Here is a 9,322-nt window from a genome sequence, read left to right on the forward strand (position 1 = left end):
AATAGTTGGCGATTAATTTAGTCATCGATTCGTTGGAACTATGCTGTGTGCATGCGCGGAGGCTTTTTATTTTTTTTATATTTATAAACCTTTATTTATAAACTGCAACATTTACAAACAGCTGAGAAACAAAAATCTAAATAAGTACAAAAACAGTACAAAACAGCGCCAGGGCGGCGCTGAGGCTACGTCTCATGAGGTGGAGGTAAGCCAGCCAATGATGTGTCATGTGCAGCTCGCGTGACGACGCCGTCTCCTTTGCCTGGAAACATTCGAAAAATGGCGCAGGAAAACAGTACCGATGGTTCAGCGGAAAAACATCTTGAGGTTATTGCTTTAATGGAGAAAAGGAAACATGTTGGAGCCATAGATGAAGGGAACTCACGGTACGTAACTTTTTAAGTCCATAGTGGCAACAGGCATTCATGAGTTCAGCTTTTTTGTGAGTAACGTTAACGTTATGCCTTTGTTGCAACGCGGGGCTGATAATGTGTCTCTGGCATATTTGACTACGTTTTGAGAGAGAAAACGCACGGTTACCAATTTCAAAATAAACGTAACGGGCAGAAATATCTAAGGTTGGTTTCATAATGCATCAATAAAGCTATATAAATCTATTTAGATTTGAGTGACGCTTTAGTATAACTAAACGTTATGAAGGTGCTGGAATATTTCATGCTATTATTCAGAGGCAGCCTAAAATTAATCCTTTATTATTCACAACAGAAACGTGTACAATATATGATTCAGTTCTGATCTGATGAGTTACATTTCTGTGTTATTATTGCTGTATGCTGCACCCCCAATGTCCAGAACATGGTGCCAGGATGCTGGGTTTTTTTCAATAAAATACGAGAAAGGATAGAAATGTAGTTAGTCTCTTTTATCCGATTATTAATCGATTAATCGAAGTAATAGACAGATTAATCGATTATCAAATAAATCATTAGTTGCAGCCCTAGTTATAAGCATTATTTATTATAAGGTCATGCCATAAGACTGCACATCATAGCATTGACAAAATGTTGGTGTCCATCACTTTCATTTAGTACTAAAATGTTTTGGTCATCTGCAGAAGGCTTCGGGGGAAATAAACAATACAAATTTGGCCAACAAGGAGCTTTTAGTACTATCGTTATATCGTGACAACGCATGTTGATGACACATGCTGGCTGTGTCCTGCAAATTTGACAGCGACAAGAGAATGAACGCGTCCTAACATAGCGTCCTCGCTAGCAACTAATGTCCCTCCAGAGTGCAGCAAAGCCGCTTCTAAATCAGCAATCCTCGCCTCTGTGGCAGTAAAAAAAAGTACTTTTCTTACAAGTGTCATCCCAAAAGGATGAGAAATAGCGAAACCACACACTGTAGGAAGGATGAGCTAACAGCAAAGCAGAGCTCTTGAATGTAAACAAAGGTGGGTGGATCGATAAAAATATAAACAGTGAAGATACCAAGTAAATTATTAGTATATGGTAGATACTACAGTGGTTACGTCGGTATGTTTGTATTATCAAATAATATTTTGTCGTTTTTGTTTGTGTTTACAAAATCAGGAAATAGGTCAGTGGACACGAGGGCTTAAAGAGTACCCAAATGTGTAGTATCAGCCAAACTACAGAACAATAAGAGCTTATTACATGTTAACAGAAATGTAGATGGAAACATGTTACGACAAAAAGTAACCAATTACCAGTATTTTAGCAAGTAAATTAATAAAAGTTTTGACAAAATCATACAACTCGAAAGTACACAATATGTTACCACATACACTATATTGCCAAAAGTATTTGGCCACCTGCCTTGACTCACATATGAACTTCAAGTGCCATCCCATTCCTAACCCATAGGGTTCAATATGATGTTGGTCCACCTTTTGCAGCTATTACAGTTTCAACTCTTCTGGGAAGGCTGTCCACAAGGTTGCGGAGTGTGTTTATAGGAATTTTCGACCATTCTTCCAAAAGCGCATTGGTGAGGTCACACACTGATGTTGGTCGAGAAGGCCTGGCTCTTTCTCCGTTCTAATTAATCCCAAAGGTGTTCTATCGAGTTCAGGTCAGGACTCTGTGCGGGCCAGTCAAGTTCATCCACACCAGACTCTGTAATCCATGTCTTTATGGACCTTGCTTTGTGCACTAGTGCACAGTCATGTTGGAAGAGGAAGGGGCCCGCTCCAAACTGTTCCCACAAGGTTGGGAGCATGGAATTGTCCAAAATGTTTTGGTATACTGGAGCATTCAAAGTACCTTTCACTGGAACTAAGGGGCCAAGCCCAACTCCTGAAAAACAACCCCAAAACCGTAATTCCTCCTCCACCTGTGGCCGGGCCAAGTGATTAAGTCACCTGATTCGGATCATTTGGATGGGTGGCCAAATACTTTTGGCAATATATTGTATGTCAACAGTCAAATCAGTAGCCTTGTAACCTATTTTTAAATGATTCCATCATCATTTATATTTCCAATCTACATCGTATTTATATTTTGTGCAGATTTTTTTAAACACTGAGCTACTTTGACAAAAAGGAAAGGTTTTTTTGTGCTTTATATGATTGGCAACATTTAAATTGTACTTTATTGGGGAAGCAGTTCTCCACTCGAACACTGAAGTCATTGTCTTCATGCTATTTTGTGGTCATGTGTCATGTCTGAATTGAACAGTTATACAAACACACAGATTAATAAGCAAATATTATTTTACCCTGTTGTGAGGTACTTCAAATCAGCTGGTCGTAGAACCCCCTCGTGTAGATTAATACACCCCTTATTTTCTAGGGAGAAGGAGGTCCATGCACATCCCCGCGTGGTACAAATAAGTGTCGCTTTGCAAAAATCACCTGACAATTGATTTGTGCATCTTCTCCATTACTGTAACGCCTGCATGACTAGATGTGTGCCACTCAAAAAGGTGCATGCATGTCCCTAAAGAGTGCAAAATCCCCTACAAGGATTTGTGCACGTCCTGCATCACTATAACATGTACAAACCCTGTTTCCATATGAGTTGGGAAATTGTTTTAGATGTAAATATAAACGGAATACAATGATTTGCAAATCATTTTCAACCCATATTCAGTTGAATATGCTACAAAGACAACATATTTGATGTTCAAACTGATAAACTTTTTTTTTTTTTTGCAACTAATCATTAACTTTAAAATTTGATGCCAGCAACACGTGACAAAGAAGTTGGGAAAGGTGGCAATGAATACTGACAAAGTTGAGGAATGCTCATCAAACACTTATTTGGAACATCCCACAGGTGAACAGGCAAATTGGGAACAGGTGGGTGCCATGATTGGGGATAAAAGTAGATTCCATGAAATGCTCAGTCATTCACAAACAAGGATGGGGCGACGGTCACCACTTTGTCAACAAATGCATGAGCAAATTGTTGAAGAGTTTAAGAAAAACCTTTCTCAACCAGCTATTGCAAGGAATTTAGGGATTCCACCATCTACGGTCCGTAATATCATCAAAGGGTTCAGAGAATCTGGAGAAATCACTGCACGTAAGCAGCTAAGCCCGTGACCTTCGATCCCTCAGGCTGTACTGCATCAACAAGCGACATCAGTGTGTAAAGGATATCACCACATGGGCTCAGGAACACTTCAGAAACCCACTGTCAGTAACTACAGTTGGTCGCTACATCTCTCCTATGCAAGGCAAAAACCGTTTATCAACAACACCCAGAAACGCCTTCGGCTTTGCTGGGCCTGAGCTCATCTAAGATGGACTGATACAAAGTGGAAAAGTGTTCTGTGGTCTGACGAGTCCACATTTCAAACTGTTTTTGGAAACTGTGGACGTCGTGTCTTTCGGACCAAAGAGGAAAAGAACCATCCGGATTGTTATAGGCGCAAAGTTGAAAAGCCAGCATCTGTGATGGTATGGGGGTGTATTACACTGAAAAAAGTGACTTTTTGGTGCTGTAAACTCTATTAGAGTAACTGTCATAATTTATACCTAATATTTTTAACATTCAGTAAGAACTAGAGTTTTTTAAGTAAAATTAAACATTTTATTAACGTAATACATGAATTATGGGGGAAGAGTAAGTTTTACTTATGTTTCCTCATACTATTTAAATGTTTAATAGTTGTACGTACATAAACCTAAAAATATTACATAAACTTTACTCTGAAAATCTAGTGTTTTGAAACGCATGCACGACGACGCATGCGCACAGCACAACAGGCTCCGGCCGTTAGGATCTCTTCACAGAGCACTGCAAGGTGTAGCGCCAGAAAGTCATCACACAGGTAAGTTATTACGTTCTGTTTTAAATTTGTGATAATATACGTCTGCATGTAGTTTGACGCAAGATATGTAACTGCTCATAAGTTAATTAAGTTAAGTTAAGTAAGTAAGTAAGTAAGTTCGGTAAAAACATTAGCATAACGCTACATTGGTCCGTGCTGGCCTGTAGTGGGAGGGCTACAGTTTTTCCTGATAAAAACTAAAGTTAACTAAATAAAGTTAGGATATTAAAAAACCACCAACCTAACGGTATAACTTTTATCAACTGACGTCAACATAGTAGAACATATGGTATTGTTCTCTGTAAAACTTTTGGCGGCGACACTGAAGTAACGTTAACGTTAGTGAATTAATGTTAATTAATGTGCATTGGGAATGAGGGGGCGATACTGCTGAATGTTTGGGAGAAATGCCCAAGAATAGGTTTTTAAAACACACATTTACTGACAGAAGCGCCAGAGGTCTTTGAGAGCATCAGCTTGCGATTACAAAAGAGACTTCGCTGGCAGTTTTCTTTCCTTTCTTTTTTTTGACAAGAAGCTAGTTATCGGTGTGAAGCCCACAGCAACATGTTTTTGTAATTCAATGAAAGAATGGATTGTTCATTACAACTTCTACTCGCAAATAAATCTGTCATGTGTTAATTGTTTTATTTAGCTAGACAAAACAAAATGTTCATTAATGTTTATGATGTAGTTTATTTCTTATTGAAATATTTTTCCATCAACAGGAAGCAAATCAGAACATAACATTATTCTCATAATTCAGGCAAGTAGAAAATAATGTATGCATTATATTGCTTTGTTATTTTCCCTTATTCATCCATCATAATGTAATATTAAAATTGTGGCTGAATATTTTAGACCATTGTTTTAATACCACAAATTGTGTCTCTTCATTTTCAGGGTGCCCTTTGGAGGAGCCAGTGGACTTTGTGCAAGGGAGGTGCCGTGGGGATCAAGATGAGGCCGCTCCTGGACAGACTGAGTCAGGTGTGCTTGTTTTGCTTGTTCATACAGTATGTTTTACAGGGAGCTGGACCTACTTTTTTTCTCACACAGACACATACAGTATACACATACAGGACAAGCCTCACACTTGGTAGATTCCATGCCCTTGCACGCTCTGGGTCCATGCACTTAAAACACGAGCAAATATATGCACTTGTGTTTTCACTTGACAGTTCATTGTGTATGTATAATGGTTATGTTCATGTTCTTAATCTGTTCACAGAAACAGAGCATTGAGATGAGGCGTGAAACCATTATCCGCAGCCTTATACTGTACCTTGGCGAGAAGGAAGAGGAACTTTTTGAAGACTGCTTGGTATAGCATTATTTTAATAATTTAAAAATATTTTTTAATGACACAGGTTAATTTAATGTTAAAGTTAAGAGGAAAGCAGACAAAGGAACATATATTATTGTGTTCATTCTTCCCTGATAATGAAGTCACTTTGAATGATTCATGCAATTCTATTATTTGTTTCTCAATAACATTCTTCTTTTTTGTTGTAAATTGTATGCAGGAGGACAGCCGGAGTGATGTCAGTAACCACATCCTCAAAATACTCGTCGTCCACGGTGCTGATGAGGATCCAGTTGATGTCTCCATCCTTGTGGAAGGCCATGAGATTTTGCCAGGGTGCAACAGTACTGCGAAAGCTTGCTCACTGCTCATGGGACTGATTTATGCCCTGAACTTGGCATACCCTCCCACTTTGCGCTACACTTTTGAAGTCTTCCAAAAACTCATGCTGGAGCTGGATGGATTCAAACTGTCCCCAAAAGTAAACACCTTGAAGTTGAAGTTGCTTTCCTAAATGCATGTCATGACTTTGTCATCCTAGAGGAGGAAAATGACATAATTTATGGACCCTTGTTGAGGACGTAGCATCATGCATGGACTCTTGTGAAGAAATGCCAAGAATTAGCACTGAGTTCCAGTTCATCTTGGTTTACTAGTGGGTTGCCTGTCATAAATGTTTTTCATTTTTTGTCAAATAAGGTATCTGTTAATGACAGTAAAGATTGTATTCTTCAACATGAATGGTTAGACACCTTAAGCTGTTTATTTTCAGTTGATTATGTTGATTTTATTTCATTAATGTTTTAATTGCATACTTAAAAGTGCACTAGTCAGAGGACTGGTTTAAATGTTGATATTGCACTTTTTCAGTGTAGTTTGTAAGATTTTAATTGCATATTTGAGAAGTGACTATGTTACCAGATCTATGTTGGATTTGGTGTATAATGTGTAATACTGTGTATTTGTTGTTTACCAGTCATACCAACCTTTGGATATTTTCTTTAAAAAATATACTATTACTACTATTTACTTTGAATACCTTTTGCTGGAGATACATCTTTAATTTACTGTTAGTACAAATTCTAATGCAGTACAATATAATGCACTTTTACTATTAACGCAGTACTTGTACAGTACATTCTGTTTTTCCCCCCATTTAAATAGGGGTATACCCGGTACATAATCCATACACCACTGCTCAAAGTTTAAGAGGCGGTTTCTGTCCTGACCCTCTCCCAGAAGTTGTTGTTGAGTATTATATTTCTGCAATGAATGTAGAAACTCTGTTTCAGAGGGTTGTAAGATTGAACTAAAAAGAAACTGTTTAATTGCATTGTAATTTAGTTGTGTGATATGTGATACATATATATTAAATGCATAGAGTATTGGTTAAATTTATTTGGTAACATTTATCAAAAGAAAACTGGCAATGATTACCTAATTTTAGTGAGTAATGTAAAGTAATGCAACCAAGTAAATTAAAATGTCAAGCACAAGAAAATAATTAAAATCTACTGAATTACTTCATAACAGCAAATACTACAGATATATAAAATTTACTTAAAATTTTGAGTAAAATGATGTTCCTGCCGATGAAAAACAAGTAGACTTTACTTAATTTGTTTAAATAAATATAACTTAAAACTTGGATGTAATTAAGTAACTGTTACTTAATATCTTCACAACTGTTATGTTATATGGTAAGTAGAATTTACTTGATACTGGCAAGTGAGTGTTACTTGATATTGCAGCATTAAATTTTACTTAAATAATTTGCGTGCAAATACTTACAATAATTTTTTTAAGTAAATCTTATGAGTTATTTTTTTCAGTGTAGTGCCCAAGACATGGGTAACTTACACATCTGTGAAGGCGCCATTCATGCTGAAAGGTACATACAGGTTTTGGAGCAACATATGTTGCCATCCAAGCAACGTTACCATGGACGCCCCTGCTTATTTCAGCAAGACAATGCCAAGCCACGTGTTACATCAACGTGGCTTCATAGTAAAAGAGTGCGGGTACTAGACTGGCCTGCCTGTAGTCCAGACCTGTCTCCCATTGAACATGTGTGGCGCATTATGAAGCCTAAAATACCACAACGGAGACCCCCGGACAGTTGAACAACTTAAGCTGTACATCAAGCAAGAATGGGAAAGAATTCCACCTGAGAAGCTTAAAAAATGTGTCTCCTCAGTTCCCAAACATTTACTGAGTGTTGTTAAAAGGAAAGGCCATGTAACACAGTGGTGAGCATGCCCTTTCCCAACTACGTTGGCACGTGTTGCAGCCATGAAATTCTAAGTTAATTATTATTTGCAAAAAATAAAAATAAGTTTGAGTTTGAACATCAAATATCTTGTCTTTGCAATTGAATATGGGTTGAAATGTATTTGCAAATCATTGCATTCCGTTTATATTTACATCTAACACAATTTCCCAACTCATATGGAAACGGGGTTTGTACTTGCATGTGTGTAGTAGTCTGAGACTGTGCAGCTGAATGCACCCCTTGTTGTGTTTGTTTTTCTTCCAGATGCATGTACCGCATGTCCTTAATGTGGATTGTGTTGCATTGCACACAACAAAAAGGTGCACCTTTGAGGCTCCCAGGGTATTCCCAAGATTCCCCCCCACCAATGACAACCGGGCGAGGGAGCTGCCCTTACCTGGGATGGCTGCATTCCCAGTATCCGCCGAGCTGCCCACGAAGCCCAGTACCGCATAGATGACGAGTCCACGTAGCAACACATTGAGCAGCGTGGGAATGTTGCACATAGTGGACGTGTGTGGGTGCAGGAAGAGATCCGTGGGTTAAAGATGCTGGATCATGGAGCAAAAAATATATATTTTGAGAAGGAAACCAAAAAAAAAGGGCAGTATTGTAGTTTAGGGAGCACACATCGTGGTTATAAAACGTCACGCGTGAAACTAATGCCTTCCACAGGTACTTTGAGAGGGTCTGCGCGCTGCAGGCTCCCCCATCATATCAACTGTCCACTAAATCATCCACATGATAGGGCGGCTTGTCCGCGGAAATCGCCCCGGCGACAAATCTGGCGGAAAATAGGAAGGAAAAAAAATCAATTGTAAACCGTCAAGATTTTTTTTGTGGTCGAAAGAGTCAAATCCCCACAGGCCGCGTGAGTTGTTGCCAAGTCGTGCGCGTACTTCCAGTGTCCACACAGTGCGCGTCAGGTCCTCCTCCTCAGACAGAAAGCTGCCAAATCGTCCCCAAGGGGAAGGCAACACAAACACGCAACGCAGAGTTCCTCTTCCGGTTCTGGAAGGACCGCACGGCGTTTCATGTCTGGCTCGTCCGCGGCGAGAGGTCCGGTGCGGCTTGACGTCCACATGCCAACGCCGGCGGACGCGCGCTTTCAGGGGGAGGGCGCGGAAGGCTTTATGCAAATGAGCAAGGACCGGGAAGGGCACGGGGAGGTGTTTTAAGATGCGCGATTTTTTCAGTCATTTAAAGGAGCGATTTATTGTTCCGATAATTGATCATTCCTCTTTTAAGGCGATTTTTTTCTTTGTGTATATTTTTCCCAGTCTGGATGCTGCGTCACGGCTGACTCCACAGCTCCAACTTGTTCTCCTGCTCTGATTGGCTGCAGCCTCCCAACATGGCACGACCTGATTGGCTGCCTCTCGGCAGCAGGAAGAAAGCAGAGGTGATGCCTTTAAAAACAGAATTAGAAATGTACTTTAAAACACTTTCTACCTCTAACTACCAAAAAGCTGTGAAAACTA

General features: G+C 39.3%; 1 protein-coding gene across 2 annotated transcripts in view; it reads right to left on the bottom strand.

Moving 5' to 3' along the window:
• The window catches only part of stim2b (stromal interaction molecule 2b), a 65,997-nt gene extending 57,076 nt beyond the window's left edge, over window positions 1-8,921 (bottom strand). The window contains exons 1-2 of one of the 2 annotated variants that reach the window (XM_061960964.2): window positions 8,472-8,921; window positions 8,239-8,392 (exon numbers count right to left, since the gene is read on the bottom strand). In XM_061960964.2, coding sequence (XP_061816948.1) covers window positions 8,239-8,347 — 109 coding nt within the window. In that variant the 5' untranslated portion in view covers window positions 8,348-8,392; window positions 8,472-8,921. Of the gene's footprint in view, window positions 1-8,238 lie in introns of both variants that reach the window. The other variant, XM_061960963.2, reaches the window with a different exon arrangement.
• Between the last annotated feature and the right edge of the window lie 401 nt (window positions 8,922-9,322).

This window comes from Nerophis lumbriciformis, linkage group LG05 (assembly GCF_033978685.3).
Source record: "Nerophis lumbriciformis linkage group LG05, RoL_Nlum_v2.1, whole genome shotgun sequence".
NCBI lineage: Eukaryota > Metazoa > Chordata > Actinopteri > Syngnathiformes > Syngnathidae > Nerophis > Nerophis lumbriciformis.